The sequence below is a fragment of the Pelophylax lessonae genome (assembly GCF_965119305.1).
Source record: "Pelophylax lessonae genome assembly, chromosome: 7".
NCBI lineage: Eukaryota > Metazoa > Chordata > Amphibia > Anura > Ranidae > Pelophylax > Pelophylax lessonae.
Genome location: NC_138774.1, coordinates 153,013,423 through 153,034,627, shown reverse-complemented (window position 1 = coordinate 153,034,627; position 21,205 = coordinate 153,013,423). Strand labels below are relative to the sequence as shown.

At 42.3% G+C, this 21,205-nt stretch overlaps 1 protein-coding gene across 2 annotated transcripts in view; it reads right to left on the bottom strand.

Moving 5' to 3' along the window:
* Positions 1 to 7,365: 7,365 nt before the first annotated feature.
* Positions 7,366 to 21,205, bottom strand: part of CHRDL1 (chordin like 1) — a 184,943-nt gene continuing 171,103 nt past the window's right edge. For both annotated transcript variants that reach the window (XM_082262880.1, XM_082262881.1), the window contains 3 exons: positions 10,163 to 10,327; positions 9,942 to 10,031; positions 7,366 to 8,033 (listed from right to left, as the gene is read on the bottom strand). In XM_082262880.1, the coding sequence (XP_082119006.1) occupies positions 7,903 to 8,033; positions 9,942 to 10,031; positions 10,163 to 10,327 (386 nt within the window). In that variant the 3' untranslated portion in view covers positions 7,366 to 7,902. The remainder of the gene's footprint in view (positions 8,034 to 9,941; positions 10,032 to 10,162; positions 10,328 to 21,205) is intronic.

The following is a 21,205-nucleotide window of genomic DNA, read 5'->3' as shown; positions in this document are numbered from 1 at the left end:
ATATTTAGTATACTGTGGCATTAGAAAAAAATATATATATTTTTTTTGTATGCATATTTCAGAGTGTTTTTACCTTTAAGATGAAGGTCCAATATATTGGCCCTGAGAAAGAGCAAGTCTTGAAATACGTTGGGAATGTGGGCACAACATTTGCTATGCATTGGATGAATACATTGGAACTCTCAATGCCTCACATGTGAACATGTGGTGTCGCTAAGGTTATTGCAGGTATTCCATGTGCAAAGTATTATTTACTAGAGATCCAGTGTCCTAGCATTGAGGGGAAGGTTTGTTTCAAAGTACTTGGGATACACGCTTTAGCTGCATTAAGAAGATTGATTCTCAAGGATTTTCTGTATCTAGCGCTAGTAATAAGAGTGACACAGAAGAGACATTTGGTTCAGTTGTCACAGATTTTTATATCTGTAAGTTTTGAAATCATTTGAGCAACCTGTGACCAAAATTGAGTCAGTTTGGGAAATCCAATAATGTATGTAGCAGCATACCATTTCCGCTCCCACATCTCTGCGAATAGGTGGGAGAGCTTCTCCACAGTTCTATACCATCTTGAGATGAGCTTATAGCTTATCTGCAAGTATGTATTACTGTTGCATCTCTGTTATCTCTATAATAAAGTGCTTGCATGTGTGTTTGTGTATGTGGGTACAGGTGTGCACATGTGCTTGCACATATATATGAGTGTGCATACATCTGCATATGCATGTACGGGTATGTAGACACATGCAACATCATTAACAAATACCCATCAAAGGGACGTTAGCCCCAAAAAATACTTTTTTTTTTTTTAGGTTGCAACCGTTTTAGGTCAGGACAGTTAGGTCCTCAATAATTTGTCCTAGTTCTAATTGTTTTAAGTTGGGACAGTTAGGTCCATATTCATTTGTCTTATTTTCTACAGTTTTAGGTCAGGAAACCTAGGTCCTTATTGATTGGTCCCTGTCAGAATCATTTTAAGACAGGACAGTTAGGTTCTTATCAATTTGTCCATTATATAATATCATTCTACTACTACTAAAGGAACTCCTGTGGGGAGGTGGATCTTTCGCCCTCCATTGGAAATCTTTGTACTGATATAGCTGTTTTGGTTTTTTTAATGCTAGCATTATGAATTTTTTCATTATGGAGGTTTTTTTGAATATAGTAGGAGTTGTCACGGTGTTAACTTTTGCTTCATCACCCTTTGGCTCCCCAATTCACTTCTCCACCCCCCTCCTACTTTCTTATGTTTTCTCGAACTAGGTATTGTGGATTGATCGCTGTTTTGTTTTTCCCTGTTTATTACAAAAATAAAAATTTGTTTAAAAAAAAAAATTCATGTTTTTCTCATTCTCCTCCCCCCCTCTCCTTCCTTTTCCCCCTCCCCAGGGATTCCTTAGTTATGGAGATCCCTGGGGGCATTTTGGACACACATTTCACTGAGTTTGTGCATGGCCGGAGTAGGCGCACACCTGTCTGTGTGTGTGTGGGCAGTTGTTTGCTCATGTTCAGATCTGCACAGTTGCTCAGTTAGGTCTATATTTAAAGCATATGTGCAGGGTAGCCTGGACACATACACCCATTGATGACTATTTTTTGCACCATTATTAAGCGCCCCAAAGCCCATTTATTTTTGTGTGGACCCATCACCTTTATCCTTGCCAAAAGACCTTATCAACATTATATATTAGCTTTATTATTTTTAAAAAAATGTCTTCATTTTTGTTATATAACCTTTCCTAGATAAAAATATCTCTATGTTTAGAAACTTTAGAAACTAGTTTACAAACTAGGTTGTGTACTGATATACACTCTGGCCCTTTGCTGTTGTGCTGCTTTAGTGGTACACTGTGTGAAATGTGGGGCCGCTGGGCATCAATACAGTGACACTGTCACTTACAAATCCTTCAGTGGCCCCTTCCAATTATATTGCAATCCCGAAGTGATAGGGAAGAGGCAGGGGCTAATGATCTTCAGGTCCGCCCTTTCCGCATGGCCGGAAGTGACGTATATGTCGGTGGAACATAGATCCACCTGCACTTCCAGGTCCACCAGCCGGGCGTGCATTTCAACCACATGAAAGGCGACCTGGAGCACCATGCCAGCTTTACCTTGTTAGTAAGAGGCGGTAGCATCAGGGGCACCTCTAAACAGATTATAAACATAAAGGAACCATACATATATTTTTGCAGTTTATGGTGGTGGGTACACACTTAAGAGTTTTTTGGCTTGGATACATTATATTAGATGTGTGGATGTGTATATATTTATGTAACTTCATGTTTGCACTACAAGATACCATATTGTTTACTATGTGATATTCGTTGCCATTCCTGTCATCTGCTCACATGGGATGAGTGTCAGTTTGTGACTGCACACCCCCAATGTTATATGAGGGGTGGGGCCCTACCAATGAGGGTGGGAAAGACTGGGTATCTATACATATATAAATGCTTGGTGGGTCATATGCACTTTTGGCTCCAAGGAAGAGAGTTTTCCCTTGAAACGCATCAGAAAAACCATCATGGACACCATCTGGTCTCCTTGCATCGTTTGAGCCTTCCAGCGGTTCTGGAGAATTGTCTTCACTTTGCTTTGATTTGCGTATACACATCATGCCTTTGTGAGTATTGTGTGTCACTTTTTATTCTCTAATAAATGTTTATGATGGAATTGAACTAGGTCAGTATGCCCTTCTTTTGTTTTTTTTGTTGTTTTTCAGTTTATTTGGATAACCATGGTCCTGAGAGGGCAGCAAGACTCTAGGCTTTGACAATAAGGACTAGACACATTTTCTTTCTTAGAGCATTTCACCTAAGTGCAAAGGAGTTTATTTTATGTATTGCTGATAGCAGTCTAAAATACCTGATGGTGAAGCCTGTAGTGCATATGTAGGCTTCTCTTACACCTCTGGCTTAGGAGCCCTAGTAAGGTAATAGAGAGCTCCAGAGCACAGAATGAGCATGAGTGCCTGCTTGGTCTTCTGTTGACAGTTGCTGATAAGTGGGCTGTGCATCCCCGAACAGCGGGGAAGACAGACCTGATGTTCACCGACAGAAGGAGTACAGCAAGAGTCTGGCTCAGATCAGCAGACTTAGATGCAGGAAGTCCGTAAGCAGGGTAAGGTAGTCCGGGTCAGTAACAAGCAGGCAGGTCAGATACAGACGGCAGGCAGGAGAATAGCCGGGAGTCAGGCAAGAGTAGGTAAACGTGGGCAAATGAGCAAATAAACAGAAGAAGTAGGCAGATACATAATCCAAAGACAAGCCAGGGGTCGATGCAGGCTGCGTTCGGGCAGGGTCAGAACCAGATCAAGTCGGTAGCAGAGAGTCAACACAGGAACAGGTAGCAGATTCACAGGGAATGTAATAGACCAAATGGCAGTGACTCAAGCCAATAGTGCAGCTTAAATAGCCCCTCTGGCGCCACCCCTCAAATGCACCTCTGTAATGTACCAAATCTGATCAAGTCAACTGGGGCTGATGTGAAAGAGCCTTTAGAAATTCCTGTTGGCACTGATTGTATCTATTGTAACCAGTCACAATATTGTTACAATATTACAATATTGTAACTCACTCACTGCCCAGGAGATTGCCTACCACTTCAAACAGAAGATTGATACAATTCTTAAGGAGATTATTGCTGTTCAGATACCTTCCGTGCCTTATGCTTCATGCCCACAGGAGCGATCATTACTTCCCTCATTCAACCCCGCCACTACAGATGAGGTTGCTAAACTACTTGCTAACGTCCACTTAACCACCTGCCCTCTGGATTCTGTTCCCTCGCAAATGTTACGTTCACCTTCTGGCCCTATTCTACGCTCTCTAACCCACATCTTCAATCTCTCCCTCTCTTCTGGCATCTTCCCCCACTCTCTAAAACATGCACTAGTCAGCCCCATACTTAAAAAGCCCTCACTGGACCCAACCGATCTGAACAACCTACGCCCTATTTCCTTGCTCCCCTTTTCATCCAAACTCCTCGAACGTCTAGTCTAACCCGGATGTGCGACATCCTTGCCGAGAATAGCCTACTTGATCCCCTTCAGTCTGGATTTCGGCCTCAACACTCCACTGAAACTGCTCTCCTAAAACTGACAACGATCTACTAACAGCCAAAACCAATGGACACTATTCTGTACTCCTACTTCTGGACCTATCTGCTGCCTTTGCTATGGTTGACCATCCCCTCCTCCTCAAAAAACGTCATGCCTTTGGTCTCCGTGACTGTACTCTTCACTGGTTATCTTCCTACTTATCCAACCGCACCTTTAGCGTTACGTACAATTCTACTTCCTCCTCTCCTCTTCCCTTCTATGTTGGGGTCCCCCAAGGCTCTGTTCTTGGACCCCTCCTATTTTCAATCTACACCTCCTCTCTGGGTCAGTTGATAGCCTCCCACGGCTTCCAATACCATCTCTATGCTGACGATACCCAAATCTATCTATCCACCCCTTAGCTCTCTCCCTCAGTCTCCTCACGTATCACTAATTTACTATCAGATATATCGGTCTGGATGTCTCACCACTTCCTCAAACTCAATCCATCCCAAACCGAGCTTATAATTTTTCCTCCACCACATGTCCCTTCCCCTGATTTCTCCGTCAATATCGATGGCATTACTATCAGCCCATCCCCGCATGCCAAGGTCTGAACTCTCCTTCAAACCCCACATCCAATCACTGTCCAAATCTTTCCGACTCAGCCTCCGCAACATCTCCAAAATACGCCCCTTTCTAACCAAAGACACAACAGAACTCCTAGTTCACTCCCTGGTCATCTCGCGCCTCGACTACTGCAATTCCCTTCTCGTTGGCATACCTCTACACAGGCTATCCCCCCTCCAATCCATCATGAATGCTGCCGCCAGACTCATCCACCTCACCAATCGCTCAGTGTCTGCTGCTCCTCTCTGTCAAGCCTTCCACTGGCTTCTGCTCACCCAACAAATTAAATTCAAAATACTTACAACATCTTACAAAGCAATCCACAGCTTAGCTCCTAGCGACATCGCCAGCCTCGTCTCAAAATACCAACCTAATTGCTCTCTTCGTTCCTCAAAACATCCTGCTCTCTAGCCCCCTCGTCACCTCCTCCCATGCTCGCCTCCAGGACTTTTCCAAAGCCTCTCCAATCCTATGGAACGCCTTACCCTTATCTGTCCAATTATCTCCCACTCTATTAGCTTTTAGGGCGATCTCTGAAAACCCTCCTTTTCAGAGAAGCCTATCCTACCAACCCCTAACAAATGTACCTCCATTTTCTCCATCAACCCATCACCCACGGTTATTGCCTTTTGTTTCACTTGACCCTCCCTTCTAGATTGTAAGCTCTAATGAGCAGGGCCCTCTAGTTCCTCCTGTTTTGAACTGTATTGTAACTGTATTGTCTTCCCTCACATTGTAAAGCACTGTGCAAACTCTTGGCGCTATATAAATCCTGTATAATAATAATAATAATAATTGTATTTATGCTTTGAAAATGTGAAATTTAAAAAAACTTTTATATAAAATAAATTGCTGGTGGATTGTATGTTTTGTCTGCAACTCATTCACTGTTCCTGTGGGTTCTGCAATATGGATTGCTACTTTGGTTCCTTTCTTAACCTTTTTCCCTGTTGCTGATCTATCTGGTACCTGCCTTGACCCTTTGTCTATTTGTTTGAATTCATTACTTTTACAACTTCCTGTGTAATGTAACAAAACTCAAATTTTCATGCGGGGTTTACTAGAAAAGAATAGGCTCTTCATAGTTCTTCATAGTTATTACAATTTCAAACTCTATTATATCTATATGTTTTACTATTTATCCAAAATATGTTTTTACAAATTTTTTTAGTACACTTCCGGCAACGCCACACCCTCTGACACAACAAAGCTGAAAAATTAGGATTTATTTGGGAAATAGACCCAAAAGGGAAACAATAACAGAGTGGCCACAGCAATAAACTGTAAAAGATAAACAAATGTGTACAACACTACAAACACTGAGAAAACCAAATGTCTCTGCACCTGAACCCTGAATCAATGGGGATCCTAACTGACGGGGGAGGGGGGGGGTACTGTACTGAAAACTAAAAGGTTTGTCTCAAAAATCAATCCCAATGACAAGTGTAACTTTAATTGTTGGGGCCCAGAGTCCTGCGTTGGAGTGCAAAAATCAGTCTGTATCCCGTGATACAGGGCATGATGTCTTCAATAAAATCTGGTTCCATTAATATATATTCAATTTTCAACTTAACTTTGAAAAATGGCATTATAGTTAAACAGATTTTATCTGAATAAAAAGAAACCATAAGACAAGTGTCCTTTGTGACTAAGTTAGAAGGGAAAAGCATATGTCCACATTTTGTTTAAAGCTAAAGTTCAGGCAAATATAAAATATACCCTTGAAATTATGGATTTATTAAGAAGCAATGAATGTATATGAAATTAAAACTTGTAAAAAAAGGGAAATTGTTTTTATAAAATTATAAAAAAAAAAAATTAAAAGCACTGGTGCAATCCTAGGAACTCCCGCAAGTGCAAACACATGCACAGGGCAAGCACATGTATGTACATTGCTGCAAATTTTAGAGCCACAGCAATAATTATGGGTTCTAAATTTACAGCTTACTCAAAACTGATGACCTGTAAAGGCATTTAAAGTGCTATCTATTGATAATTTTGAGTAGCGTAATTTTTTGCCATTTTGTAGGTGCACACAGTTTTAAGACTTAACATATTTGGTTTCTACTTACTTGGCACTCATTTTTCATTTTGTAAAAACAAATGGGAATTAGATTGTGTTGAAGTGCAATATAATTAATTTTAGTCTTTTTTACTGAAAACATACATTTGTTAAACACTTACACAAATATGGTGAAACAGAAAAAACTGCAACTACACTCTATTCTACAAGGCCTCTGTATTCAGAAAATATATAAGGTTCTGGGGGTTTTAAGTCGTTTTAGAGCAAAAAATGCAGATTTAAACACGTGTGCAAAATACTGTAGCTTTATAGACTGGTAATATTTGTCTAATAACTCTTTCAGAACCATGCATTTTGCTCATTAATTCGTTCTGCTAACTTTATGGAAGTGAGCATGTTATCTGTCATGTTAAATTTAAAAACAGCTGAATAAAAGCAAAGCACTAAAACTTTTTACTCCCCATAACTGGTCAGTTTATTTATTCCATGATATATATATCTAACCATCCCAGTAATAGTAATATCAAAAGTAATTTATAGAAACATTCTAGCAAGGCAAAAAGGGTAAATTGAAAAATATTTGGCCAAGCAGTATGGTCATGTTGGTAGGGGACTTTGTTATTCATGTTAATGTCAGATTGTCCTACAATAAAAAATCTGTACAAAGCACGTTCAGTCAAGAATGGAAACCTTTATGCAAGTTATGGTTGTATAATAAGCAAACAATTTCACATTAAGTGGCAAAATCATGCAGAGCCATGTCTATGCCAATACAATGTATCACTGTTATTAAATGACACACTTGGCCAACAAGACAGCTGTTCACCCAGGTATATTTAGACAGACGCAGACATATACCGAGCAGCTCAGTATTTTCTACATAACAGCCCTCCATCCTTCTATCAAGTTATGCTTATTCCATTAATTTTCACTTTCCAAATAAACATTTTTTTTGCTCATAAAGAAGAAACCTGTGTGTTTTTTCATAGTTGTGCCAGCCCTCTAAGGCATAAGAGGAAGAATTTAACTGCTCACAGACTCCTACACACTTGGATCTGCCAGTTACTTTTCTACAACACGCCATGCTTAATAGTCGCTGCATTCTGGGTTTGGCGACAATGTTGACTTAAGCAGAATCAGCCTGCAGTCCAGCTACAAATCCAATGTCTTTAGGCTGCCTTTGATTTTCATGTCCTGTTCAGTGTTTTTTCTTTCAACAATGACCCTTTTCAGTCTTGTCCAGGTACAGAACCTTTACCAAATCTTCCAGCTCTGTCCGGCAAATTCGAGTTTCACACATGTGGCTGATCTGTACTTCTCCCTCACTGAAGATTTTCCACTGGCCTAAAAAAATATAAAATCCCATTATGAAACAAGGATGGGAGTTTCTCCTATTTTTCTGTCACTTTCCTGGATAAAATGCGGGGAGGAGGAGACAGTCATAAATATTTTATCTCGGATTTGCCTCTGCACTATATAGCAAATATGTTCCCTTTATAGGTAATGGTAATAATTGATTATAGAAAAAAAAACTGAATATCAGCTGCATGTATAGAATAAATGCACAATCTTCACTGATACATTTAAAGTGTTAGTGCACTAATATGGTTACAAACACTTAACGCAATATCAAAAATAAACTGTTTGTAAAAGTAAAGACAATAGGTAACAGCTACTAACAGTAAGAGTAATTTTTACTGGCTCTAGTGCCTAATATAGAACACAAACATATAATAGATCATAGGCCAAAAATTGTGTATTTTCAGCCTCAAAACCTTATATATGTGTGTATATATATATATGTATATATATATATATATATATATATATGACAATGCCAGGATTCATTGGGCTCAAATTGTGAAAGAGTGGTTAAGGGAGCATCATTTTTACACACGGATTCCAGAACTTGACCCCATTGAGAATCTTTGGGATGTGCTGGAGAAGGCTTTGCGCAGTGGTCTAACTCTCCCATCATCAATACAAGATCTTGGTGAAAAATTAATGCAACACTGGACAGAAATAAATCTTGGAACATATATATATACAGTACATATACAGATATATATATATATATATATATATATATATATATATATACACTGCCTGGCCAAAAAAAAGTCGCCACAAAAAAAAAGGTCACACACTATAATATTTTGTTGGCTTTGATTACGGCACGCATTCGCTGTGGCATTGTTTTGATAAGCTTCTGCAATGTCACAAGATTTATTTCTGTCCAGTGTTGCATTAATTTTTCACCAAGATCTTGTATTGATGATGGGAGAGTTAGACCACTGCGCAAAGCCTTCTCCAGCACATCCCAAAGATTCTCAATGGGGCCAAGTTCTGGAATCCGTGTGTAAAAATGATGCTCCCTTAACCACTCTTTCACAATTTGAGCCCAATGAATCCTGGCATTGTCATCTTGGAATATGCCCGTGCCATCAGGGAAGAAAAAATCCATTGATGGAATAACCTGGTCATTCAGTTTATTCAGGTAGTCAGCTGACCTCATTCTTTGGGCACATGCAATAACTATCCAATTGGATAGTTACTGCACGCTTAGTTTAGTTAAATGCTTAGTTAATTACAGGTGGCAACTTTTTTTTGGCAATGCAGTGTATACAGTATATAGTCAGCTTGAAAAAAGCCACAAGTCCATCTGGCTCAACCAATAAAAAACAAAAAACAGTAAAGAAAACACAACCATACAATCCCATATACACAAACCTATACCCGCAGTTGATCCAGAGGAAGGCGAAAAACCCCAGCAAAGCATGATCCAATTTGCTACAGCAGGGAAAATAATTCCTTTCTGATCCCCCAAGAGGCAATGAGATATTCCCTGGATCCCTGGATCGACTTTACCTATAAATATTAGTACCCAGTTATAATATTTACACCTAGGAAAGAATCCAGGCTTTTTTTTTTTTAAGCAGTCTGGCCAGAACCACCTCTGAATTATATATATATATATATATCATTTTATTTTTTTTTTTTTTTACAACCTGTCAGTTTGCATTATAATGCCATACTGATTCACTCCGGAAAAAACTGGAAAAAAACAGCAAGAGTTCTAAAAAAAAAGCAGAAGGCTGTTTTTGGATTACTGAAGTTTGATCAGTAAAATGTGATTTCTGATTATGATATTTGTACTCACTTTGCACATTGCTCTTTGCGTAGTTAATAAATTGGGTATGGTCAGATACACTGTCTCTTTATAGTTTCATGCTAAGAAAAGTGGGAACTCACTTGCTGTTGTCCTTGTTATCTGTTTGAATTCCTGCTGTTCTTCAAATTCTTCCTTGGATATTTTTTCAGTGTAAAACTGGCGCAGAACACCTGAAAAACAAAAGTTCATTGTCTATACAGATGGAACAGTACATTTGTGTCTCATCATGTCTGGCATGTCTGGCATAAGAAAATGCCATAATCAAAAATCAGCATTTACAAACCTCATATTGTCAGATTACCTTTCTGGATTATCCACACGTGAATTTCCGCCAATGAAGGATCTTCTGTCACCACTGCTATTTTCCTGACTGTTTCTCCTTCCTCTAATAACACAGACTCAAACACTGGAATGGTCTCTTCACATAAGTAGTCTTTGTCACCTGAATGTGGATCTGGGATTTCCTCTGTAACAGAACACAGAAAAAGTGGCAATACATTCTAGAAATGAAAAATAAGTAGAACATAATTTTTTTTCACTAGAAACTAGTTCCTTATAAACTTTGTGGTACTAAACCCACAATAGTAAAATCAGTCGGTATATGCAGTAAAGCAAGCTTGTTATACTCATTGTGGAACTTAAGGGGTAATCCTCTGCATTGTGTAAAAAAGGATGTTTGATCCTGTCTTCTCTGATCCTCCCCTTCTTTCACTGTCCCCAATCCATCTCTTGATAAGACAGAGCCTTTGGAGTCACTCTGCACATGTTCAGTTTGGTATATATTGCTAGAGAGTTTTTTTTTTTTTTCCTTAGGAGGGTGCAAACTTTAACCAGACACGGATAGAAGTCACAAGACTGCTATATACTGCTGCCAAGAAAAGGTATTCATTGGTTTATATTTACTAAATTAATTGCATTTCCATGTTTTGTGTACTGTGGGAGACCATATATTGTATATTTTGTATGTAGGGTCCTGGGTTTAGTAACACTTTCACTATCCCCATAAAAGAAAAAAAATAGGTTGCCAACAACACACTGTATAGGCAGATCTAGCAACACACAATACAAGGTTTACCAATGATAGAAGAGGAAAAATTACACAGAATTCAAACCAACATTTCGCTCTCCTGCGCTGGAAGGTGGGCCTCACGCAAAGAAGCTCTCAGGGCTTAAATATTAGTCATCCAGGATAGCACTTGCCTTGCTGCCCTCCCAAGACTGGGGATGTCCGGATAGACTGGGAACAAAAAAAAAAAGAGGGCACAGCGGCCTAGCTCATTACCTCAGATAAAACGGCTTTATCAAAGTAAGTTAAGATGTATCCTCACAAACAAAGATAACAAAAAGGCATATAAACAATATTGTTGTAGCATCTGGGTTGTCGCATCACAGTAATGAAGTCCTTTGCAGTGACTGGCTAATGGGTTTCGAGGACCTGCCTCTTCCCTCTTCCTCAGAGCTATAAAAATAGAAATCCCTGTAGGTAGTCTGGTGGTAATGGCACATGGCAAAGGCTGGCTGAAACGCACGCCGCCACCAGCAGGAACTGCGGGCACCTCGTGCATTCCAAGCCCATAACATCATACCCGCCCACGTCCCTTGCAGACCAGATCACGGCAGACAGACTGTCAACGTCATTTCCGCCGGACCTCACAGTGTGTGCTGTGATCCACTCCTCCAAAAGCGAAGAGTAGGCGGGGACTTCTGTGAGGCCATCTCTCTCTGAAACTCTCCCGCAGCCATGCAAAGGAGCTGTTTAAGATAGAGGGAATCCCTAAATGAGTAATAGAACACAGCATCAATACACAACGTGAAACCCAAAAAAGCCTCTGGCGCAGCCCCCAGGGATTTTAGGCCTCTATAAAAAAAATATATGGGGGGATTTGGGGATTTGGGGCATTTGGATATATGTATGTACTATCAACCCACATGCATGTATACATGAACAAATACAAATATATACATGTACATGAAACATTTGCCCTTTGACAGAAAACCAACACTCCCTGACTGATGTTTCTATAAAATACCCGAGGAAGGGGTCGGGTGGACCAACAACACTGACCCTCGCTAGAGAGGAGAGCCTTATTCGATCCCATGTACCTCGAAATATTCACTGAGGCCCCCAGGTGTGAGTGAACCCAAGGTGAAGATCCAAAAAGTCTCCCTCTTACATAATCTCTGGAATCTCCTGAATCACTACCTATGACCTCAATACCAAACACCCTTAGACCCGAAAGGTCCCCATTGTGGTACTGTCTGAAAACCGGGGGACTTAATATTTATTCCTCTCCTTTGAACCTTCTTTCACATTTTTGTTTAAGATGTTACATATGTGTTCTCCAAACCTTACCCTCAGTAGGCGTATCGTACGTTCCACGTAATGAAGACCACAAGGGCAACAACAAACGAGGTGCAGTGGTTCAAAGCGTCACTACTAAAATGCTCAAAGAGTAAGATAAGTTACCCGCGCAGGGGTCCATATGAGTTACAAATAAGCAAAGAAGGGGAAAAGTAATACACAGACATGGCAATCGCTTTCTGCACGAATGCCTTACAACCCAGTCAGGATCACCAGTGAGGCACCCACGTTTTGGGATCCCAGAGAAGGCCCCGAAGAGGCTGCGCTGTATCCCCTTGGTGCTCGGGAGGGCGAGAGGCGGGGTCCGTATCAGTCACCCGCGGCTGTAGAGGGATCAGAGAGCCACCTGGCCCAAACTCTGTCATATTTTTTAGGGCAGCCCCTGTGTGAATAGGTATCCTTATAGAGAGGGAGAACTGAGTTCACAAGCTTTTTCCAGTGGAGTGCCGTGGGTGGGGTCCGCCGCCGCCAGTGGAGTGCAATAGTTTTCCTGGCATAAAAAAGTAACAGACCCAACAGCGTCCTGTCCGCCACCCTCAGCACCAAATCATCCAGCAGTCCCAGTATACAGATCCTCGGGGAGGGATCTAGCTTGATCAATGAAACTTTTTCAATTAACTGGAGCACCGAAGACCAGAAGGTAGAAATGTGAGGACAGGACCAAAAAATGTGAATAAAATCACCAGATTCCTGGCCACAACACCAGCACTCTTGGGATTGAGAGGCATGTATTTTGTGCAATGGACCCGGAGGAGGTGCGCGTAAAGGACAGACACCACCCGCTCCAAACAGTTGTGTCGCAGAACCTGCTCCAGGTCCGGCTGAACTACCTGCGAGTCCCCAGGTGGGAACTGGGATCGGAAGGCATGGGAGAACTGGAGGTACCGAAATATCTGGGAGGACGGGACATTAAAGGTGTTGGTGAAGTGTGCCAAGGGGGGGAAAGAGAGATCGGAGGACACATCGGATACTCTCTTAACCTTGTACCTGGCACACAGCACCGGGTCAGGGAGAGAATAAAGATGCGGTAGGGTGGGATTATGCCACAACGGTGCGTTGGGGGAGACAGCGGTGTCCGGATACCCCTCAAGTTGTAGGCCAACCTTCCAGGCACAGAGCACCGTGATCATGAGGTGTTGAGCCCATGTGGAGCCCTAGGCCCCCAAAAGAGCAAGTGCGAGAGGGCCTCAACCGAGCCGAGCACCGCCGCCTCCACCGCCACCGCCAAATTAAAAAGATCTGGGTTTAGCCACCAAACAGCGGAAACCAATTGGGATGCAAGAAAGTATTTGTTAAAATCAGGAAAGGCCAGTCCCCCTTGGGAAAGGGGAGGCATAAGGGTAGAGAATTTATACTGGGGGGGACGTGGCCCCCACAGAAAGGAGGAAAACAATTGGTTAAGGGAAATGAAAAACGATTTCGGTAGCCATTGAGGGGAATGCCGAAAGAGGTACGTAAATTTAGGCAACACCTTCATCTTAATAAGGTTAATGCGGCCCAAGAGGAAAAGGGGTAAGTTCTCCCATGCCTTCAAGTGTGCCCTAACTACCGAGACCACCGGATCCAAATTAAGTGCTATAAAGTCTGATACCTCTCTGGAGATCCACATCCCCAGATAAACCATATCGTCCACACACTGCAGCTGGACATCCTGCGGTGCCGAGCCTCTGGCCTCCCGATCGATCGCCAACAATTTCGACTTGGACCAGTTGACCCTCAGACCTGTCACCCGCGAGAATGCGTCAAGGATTTGCAATGCACCCCTGAGCGAGGAGTCCGCGTCATTCAAAAATAATAAGAGATCGTCTGCATACAGGGCTACCCTCTCCTCCAGCCCAGCAATCCGCAGGCCCCGAATAAGCGGGGAAACGCGGAGGGAATCCGCCACCGGCTCCATGGCGATGGCGAACAGGGCCGGGGAGAGAGGGCAACCCTGACGCGTGCCCCTGGTCAAACTGAACCAAAATGACAGTCTTCCTTGGTGATTGGTAGATGATTTCAGCCACCTGATGAAGAGCAGGCGGAACCCCATTCTCCGGAGGGTCTCCCACAGGAAGGGCCATTCCACCGAGTCAAATGCCTTCTGGATGTCCAGAGAGGCAACCACTCTGGTGCCCACATTAAGGTGTCCTGCCTGTAGGTTGGTATAAAGCCTGCGAAGGTTAACATCCACGGATCTGTGGGCCATAAAACCAGTCTGGTCCTGGTCCACCACTGAGGGAAGCATGGGCTGTAGTCTGGTCGCCAACAGTTTGGTCAGGATTTTCAGGTCGGTCATTATTAAGTAACGCAATAGGTCTGTAGCAGGTGCAGAGCTTTGGATCTTTTGGGGGCTTATAAATAAGGATGATGTGGGCCTCCGCCATCGAAGGGGGAAGAGACCCCTCTCCGAGACACCTGGTAAACAGCGAGGCCAACAGTGGGGCCAGGAGTCACCCGGGCAAAAGTTTGGAGGAAGAGTGGTAGTGTAGAGGGTAGTATAATAAGACCGGAAAGCCTCCAGTATAACTTAGGGGGAGGTGAGGGCCCCCCCTGTGGGAGAGGTTAGCTCCGGTACCAAAGTCAGGGGCGCATCGTGTTGGGACAGCAATGCCAAGAACCGACCATTCCTGTCGCCCTGTTCAAAAAAGGACTGTTTGGAATTGTATAAAGACAACCTCGTGACCTCTGACATGTCCACACCATACGTGTCAGAGGCCCCCTCTACCCCCCGCTCTAATTGGGCAAGGGTGGCCGATTGTTGAAATTTGACCGCTTTAATGGTAGACATATATTGCCCCCTAGTATAAGCCTTGAAGGCATCCCACACCAGCCCAGGTAAGGACGTCTCTGTATTAGTCTGCCAGTACTCTTGCAAAAGCGGTGGGATCTGTGAGGAGACATCTGGGTGTTCGACCCAGTGGGCACCTAGGCGCCACATGTTGCCGCAGCGAGTTGTGCCCGTGCGCAGGACAATCTCCAGGGGGCTGTGGTCAGACAGACCCGCCGGCAAGTATCATACCGTTTCCACATCAGACAACACCACCGAGTTGGCAAATGCCAGATCAATCCTGGAGGAGATTTTGTGGGAAGCTGAGAAGCACGAATAACCCTTCTGGTCGGGGTGTCTCCAAATCAGGAGAGAGAATGGCGTTGAAGTCCCCCATCAGAAGCAGCTTGGCAGGACAATATGGGGACACCTTATCCAATACAGAGTATAACACTTCAGATTTAAACGGGGGTGGTACATATAAACCCACAATCACATATCTACGGTGCCACAGCGTAATGACCAAAATAACATAGCGGCCCATGGGGTCCGTATGGAATGCATCCACTCCACAAGGCAGGGACTTGCAGATAAGGATTGAGACTCCCCTGGCATAGCAGGAGTAGGAAGCGTGGAAGGCCTTGTGTACCCAAGGTTTTTTAAGGGATAACAGTTTGCTGCCCACCAGATGCTTTTTTTGCAAGATTAAGATGGAAGGTTTGTGGGATTGCAAATATTGGAACATGAGTGCACGTTTAAATTTAGAGTTAAGGCCACGAACATTCCAGGAGATGATGGGAAAAGGACTGTAGGTCACGTGATGCCATGGGAACAACAGGGGTAGAAATTGGGAGAGGGCCCGTGAAGATTAGTAGCAGCATCTGGGGAGCAGCAAAACTGCCAGAACCCATGCACCATAAAAAGAACCACACAGTATTACACACATATATACATAGCAACAAACGAAAACAACCCAGGCATGGTGTGCCTATCCTGCCAGACCCCGACATCTCCCCCAAAACAGGGGGGGAAACTAAGAGTCCCAGGGGGATGTAGGGGATGGCCTATACCCAAAAAACAGTGCCAAAAAGATGTCTGTGGCCAGGTAAATAAAGAAATGTCAACAAAGGGGAGGACCGAAAGGCGGATATAACCTCCGCACGGTCCCAAATTTTACTCAAACAATTACTAGACAAAGCACTACCAGATAAAGCAATAACAAAGAACGAATATCAGTTCCTATATAGACCACATCCATTGACACCTCATTTCTGCCAAAATTCCAAAGATCCATAAGAATCAGACCAATCCCCCGGGTAGACCTAATAAAGCTGGCATAGACAGCCTGACCAGCAATTTCGGCTGCTACATTGCTTATTTCCTCCAGGATTTGGTCACAGAACTCCCCTCCTATTTTAGGGATTCTGGCCACATGCTAGAAATCCTATCGTCCTTCAAGTGGCGTCAGCACTATAGGTGGCTTTCCCTTGATGTCACATCACTGTATAGATCAATTGAACACAAATATGGCCTAGAAGCAGTCGACTAGTATCTTAGTCGCAGTAATCTACATCCTACACAAGCATCCTTTTTGATGAATTCCATAGAATTTACCCTGACGCATAATTACTTCTCCTATATAGGAGAGCACTGCAAACAAGTCAGGGGCACAGCCATGGGAGCCAGGTTTGTCTCGAGCTATGCCAACCTATTTATGGGCTATTGAGAAGACCAGTTTATTTGGGCCAACAACCCATATGGGGCAAATCTAGCCTTATACGCAAGATACATTGATAATATTTTGATCATCTGGGATGGCACCACTGAACATCTCAATGGATTCCTCTTGTACATTAACAATAATTCTTTTGGCATAGGTTTCACCCATGTTGTGGATGACACCCACCTTGTCCTTGTCCAGGAACTCCGGATAGGAGAAGACAGTAGCATTCTATCTAAAAAACACTTCAAGCCCAGTGCAGGGAATTCATACTTGCACACCAAAAGCAACCACTATCCAAGGTGGATTTGAAACATACCCTTTGGCTAATACCGTAGACTACATAGAACCTGCACGAAGCAAGCTGATTATGAGGTTCAAGGAGAGTTCCTCAGAAGAAAATTTCTGGAGAAAGGCTATGAGGAAGACCAGGTGGAGGAAGATTCTAAGAAATATTGGCTGCTGTATAGCGAGGATGCTTCACAGGGTGTGAGCAATACTGAACATAAACCCAGATGGAAAAGTAATGGTAAGGGTGGTAATGCCATGATAGACACCAAAAGGTTCAGCACTACTTTTAACACTAAGGCCTTCTAGATTCAGCATGTTTTAGAGAGAAATTGGAAAACCGTGAGGCAGGACCCCATCTTGGGCAAGATTCTGCCAACTAGGCCTGAGCTTGTCTTTAGAAAACCTAGGGATCTCAGAAACCAAATATCACCTAGTAAAATACGTAACCCCCTAGACAGACAGATAACTACTACGGGCAACCCATGGTCGACAATCTTTGACTAAAAAGGCAACTTCAGATGTGGAGTAAAGAAATGTGGGTCCTGTTCATATATGTGTCATAGGAACAAAGAGGTAGTAGGAAATGATGGCCGTACTCATAAAATCAGACAATTTATCAATTGTAGTACAAATTATGTGGTAAAAGGTCTCATATGCCCTTGTGGCCTTCTTTATGTGGGACGTATGATACGCCCACTGAGGGTAAGGTTTGGAGAACACAAATGTAACATCTTAAACAAAAATGTGAAAGAAGGTTCGAAAGAGAGGAATAAATATTCAGTCCCCCGGCATTTCAGACAGTACCGTAATGAGGACCCTTTGGGTCTAAGGGTGTTTGGTGTTGAGGCCATAGGTAGCATTTCAGACCTCGGCAAGAGATTCCAGAGATTATGTAAGAGGGATCTTAACCTTGGGTTAACTCATACCTGGGGGCCTCAATGAAGATTTGGAGGTACATGAGATCGTATAAGGCTCTCCTCTCCAGCGAGGCTTGACATTGTTGGTCCACCCGACCCCTACCTCGGTTATTTTATAGAAACATCAGTCATGGAGTGTTGGTTTTCTGTCAAAGGGCAAATGTTTCATGTACATTTATATATTTGTATATGTTCATGTATACATGCATGTGGGTTCATAGTACATACATATATCCAAATGCCCCCCTCCCCCATTTTTTTTTTCATACAGGCCTAACATCCCTCCCCGTAGCCCCTGGGGGGCTGTGCCAGAGGCTTTTTTGGGCAGTAATCAATTCAGCCTTTTTTCCATGTACCAATTATAAATTTTTTATAAGGGCATCTATCATCCCCTTGTGGCTGTTTTCACATTGTGTATTGATGCTGTGTTCTATTACTCATTTAGAGATTCCCTCTATCTTAGACAGCTTCTTTGCATGGCTGTGGGAAAGTTTCAGAGAGAGGCGGGAGGAGATGGCCTCCCAGTAGTCCCCTCCTACTCCATGATTTTGGAGGAGTGGATCACAGTGGTTCTGGCGGAAATGACGTTGACAGTGTGGAACGCACCGGGCATCCACGCTTCCTATTGGCTGCTGTTTGTGTTCCAGCTGTCTGGCGTGATCTGGCCCACAAATGACGTGGGCGGATATGACATTATAGGCTTGGAATGCACAAGGCGCCTGCAGTTCCTGCTGGCAGCGGCGTGCGTTCTAGCCAGCCTTTGCCATGTGCCATTACCACCGGACAGATTATAAGGCTGACCTCAGTGGACACCGTTTAGACAATCTACAGGGATTTCTATTTTTATCATCATTCATCACCTTTCTCTTTCACTTACACAATCCCTGGCTCTCCTCCGTTTTTTCTACTCTGCCAGAATCCTTTCCCAAATCAGTAAACACCAAGAGAGATATCACCTATGGTTGCACCTAGGTCCAATGCAATACAACAGTAAAGAATCAGTGTGCATCAAAGGGTAAGCTTGTAACTGCCACTTTAACATGCGTATGCATCAGCATATCTGAACATATTATGAAACATGTAAATATCCATTTCGCTTTCAAATATGTTTTTAGGTGTTTTTAGGTCATTTTAATGTGGGATTTCTTTTTAACAAACATGGTGATTTATGGTATTTGTTTTGTATACACACGATTCTTGTTCATTTAGCGTACTTGCTTTGTCATCACCAGGTGGGGGTGTAGAGTAAGTGTGCACACACCCACCTGGGAGGGGCTACCCTCCGGTTTCTACCTCCATATAATCATTTTTCGCTGCAAAGGACTTCATTACTGTGATGCGAAAACCCAGATGCTGCAACAATATTGCCTTTTTGTTATCTTCGTTCTTGAGTATACATCCTAACTCACTTTAATAAAGCTGTTTTATCTGAGGTAATGTGCTATGCCGTTGCACCCTCTGTTTTTCTTGTTCCCAAAATGACACATAAGCCTGGGGACTTCTCCATGTGAATGCTGAAGTTTTGAGAGGTACTGGCTAATGTTCTGTTACTTGTTTTGAGGCTGCCTGCATAATGTTAGAAAAAGATAAATTGTCTTTTGACAGCCCAAGAAACTCTCACTGCGCCTCGTACATGGTTGGATGTCCCTCATGCAGCAGTGTTTGTTGTTTGCCACAGCAGTAGTCTGAATGACAAATGTATGATCCAATACACGCAGTATTGGTTGGGGGGCATCCTACATTCTTCAAACCTGATGAATTCCGAAACGTTATGTTTAGATACTTTTCCAGCAGTACACTGCAATCGCTCTTCTCCTATTCTTATCAGCTGAGTGCAAATACCAAAGCCTCATACCAGGTGCGTTGGTGAGTTATTGTGTAATACAATTTTCCTTATTTTTGTATGACTGATTTTAAACTGCCTTTAAAAAAATTCAAATTCTGCCAATACAACTATATTATTATCTGCACAATTATACTTATCATTACTCCCTACAGCAATGAATGATTGAGGTTCTTAGCATATGGATATAATGTGATGTCCAAGTTTAATTAAATTAAATTACTGTGGTCTTCACTGGGTCCAAGACCCTATAGGACAGAAAGTGTTCTCTTTAAAAAATTACAGTACTAAACGACAAAAAGAAAGTTATTACACATATATTTTCCAGAAGTTTGTATCTAGATAATGTATTTCATTAATCTTGAACCAGTTGTATGATACACTGGCCTTTTTTACATACTCCCTATAAATTAGGAGATATAAATCATAATGTAGTCATTTGTTGTATAGGGAGTATGTGAATATGAAAAGAAAATGATTATATGTTGTCCAATAGGTTAATCTTATCTATTGTTAAATATCATATTATGTATGTACTCATCATTTAATTGATTGTTTTATAGCAAATGGTGAAGTATGTAAAATGATATTAAAATAATGATTCTCTGCTTTTCTGGGCTGACGTAGATATTCTGTATAATGTACATGCTCATATAATAAGAAGAGATGTCTGGAAGCCATTAATGGAGGACTCCTACAGAACAGGTCTTCAAGCCATTTGCCTTGACCTCAGATGTTAGTGTCAATTTTGGGCCCAAATGAAAGCTTGCTGTCTTGCCAGTGATTGTAAACGGAATAGAGATGACTGCTTTATCTTAGCAATGAATATAAGCAATGGAATATCCTCAGCTGACCTGTGGGAAAGTCATCAAGAATTTAACATTCTCACTAGCCAAGTAAAGCTGCTATTTATCCAAAATATTGAACTAGAATGTACAGGAATATGATACATAAGCTTCTCTCTGCCAGACAGGTCTTCAGCATTTAGTCATCCTACAATCCACAAGTTAAAGAGGACCTGTACAGTTTGTTCTGAGATAGTCTGACTTTGTTTCTGTCATCAGGGAGATCAACAAAGCGATAAAGAGAACCGTTTGAATTAATGTCAGTGGTAAGGAAAGCCATTATGCAAGGTTGGGGATGCACCTGCATGTGAATAGGAAATACCACAGATACACACAGGTTTTGCCTTTCATTATATTTTTAAATTGAATGGGTTGTTTTAAATTGAAGGGGTTGTTTTTACAAGGTAAGGGTTCAAATATAATTTAAAGAATATGTTATTTCAACATTTTATATTTCTGATAAGCGTCTGTTGTACTATGTACTTGTGTTGAAGGGTATCCTGTTATCTTTGTTATTCTTCCTTTGTGTGAAATGATCCTGCCAGTCCCCCTTCTTTCCTATTTCAAATTGACCATGCTAGGTTTAAGAGCACATACATCCCAGGGTGGTCAGTTTT